General features: G+C 61.4%; 1 protein-coding gene across 1 annotated transcript in view; it reads left to right on the forward strand.

Annotated features, from left to right (window-relative positions):
* IFFO1 (intermediate filament family orphan 1) overlaps positions 1–376 on the forward strand; it is a gene marked incomplete at its 5' end in the record, with an annotated part of 4,807 nt that overhangs the window by 1,479 nt on the left and 2,952 nt on the right. Inside the window, one exon of the mRNA XM_009868059.1 lies at positions 117–277. Within this exon, the coding sequence (XP_009866361.1) occupies positions 117–277 (161 nt within the window). The remainder of the gene's footprint in view (positions 1–116; positions 278–376) is intronic.

Here is a 376-nt window from a genome sequence, read left to right on the forward strand (position 1 = left end):
TTCCCTGTCTTTCTGCCCCTCCACCATTCCTTTCCCTTCCATCTCCTCCCAACTACCTGCTCCTGACCTCGGACCCGGCCTCGTTTCTGTAGTCTCTGCACTTGTCTCCCGTTAAGGTCCCAGCCTCGGTGGGGCGGAAGCGGGAGCGCAAGCAGGTCAGCGATGAAGACACCTCGCTGTCGGAGAGCGATGCCTCCCGAAAACCTGAAGAGGAAGAGGAGGACGAGACTACAGCCATGAGTATCAATGAGGAAATGCAGAGGATGCTGAACCAGCTGTGAGTGCGGCCACTCCGCACCTCTGCCGCCGGCAGCAAGCGAGGCTCCAGCACCAGGGTCCCTGCTGGCGCCCACGATGGAGAGGGCACGGGTGGGGT

This window comes from Apaloderma vittatum, unplaced genomic scaffold, assembly GCF_000703405.1.
Source record: "Apaloderma vittatum isolate BGI_N311 unplaced genomic scaffold, ASM70340v1 scaffold29944, whole genome shotgun sequence".
Taxonomy (NCBI): domain Eukaryota; kingdom Metazoa; phylum Chordata; class Aves; order Trogoniformes; family Trogonidae; genus Apaloderma; species Apaloderma vittatum.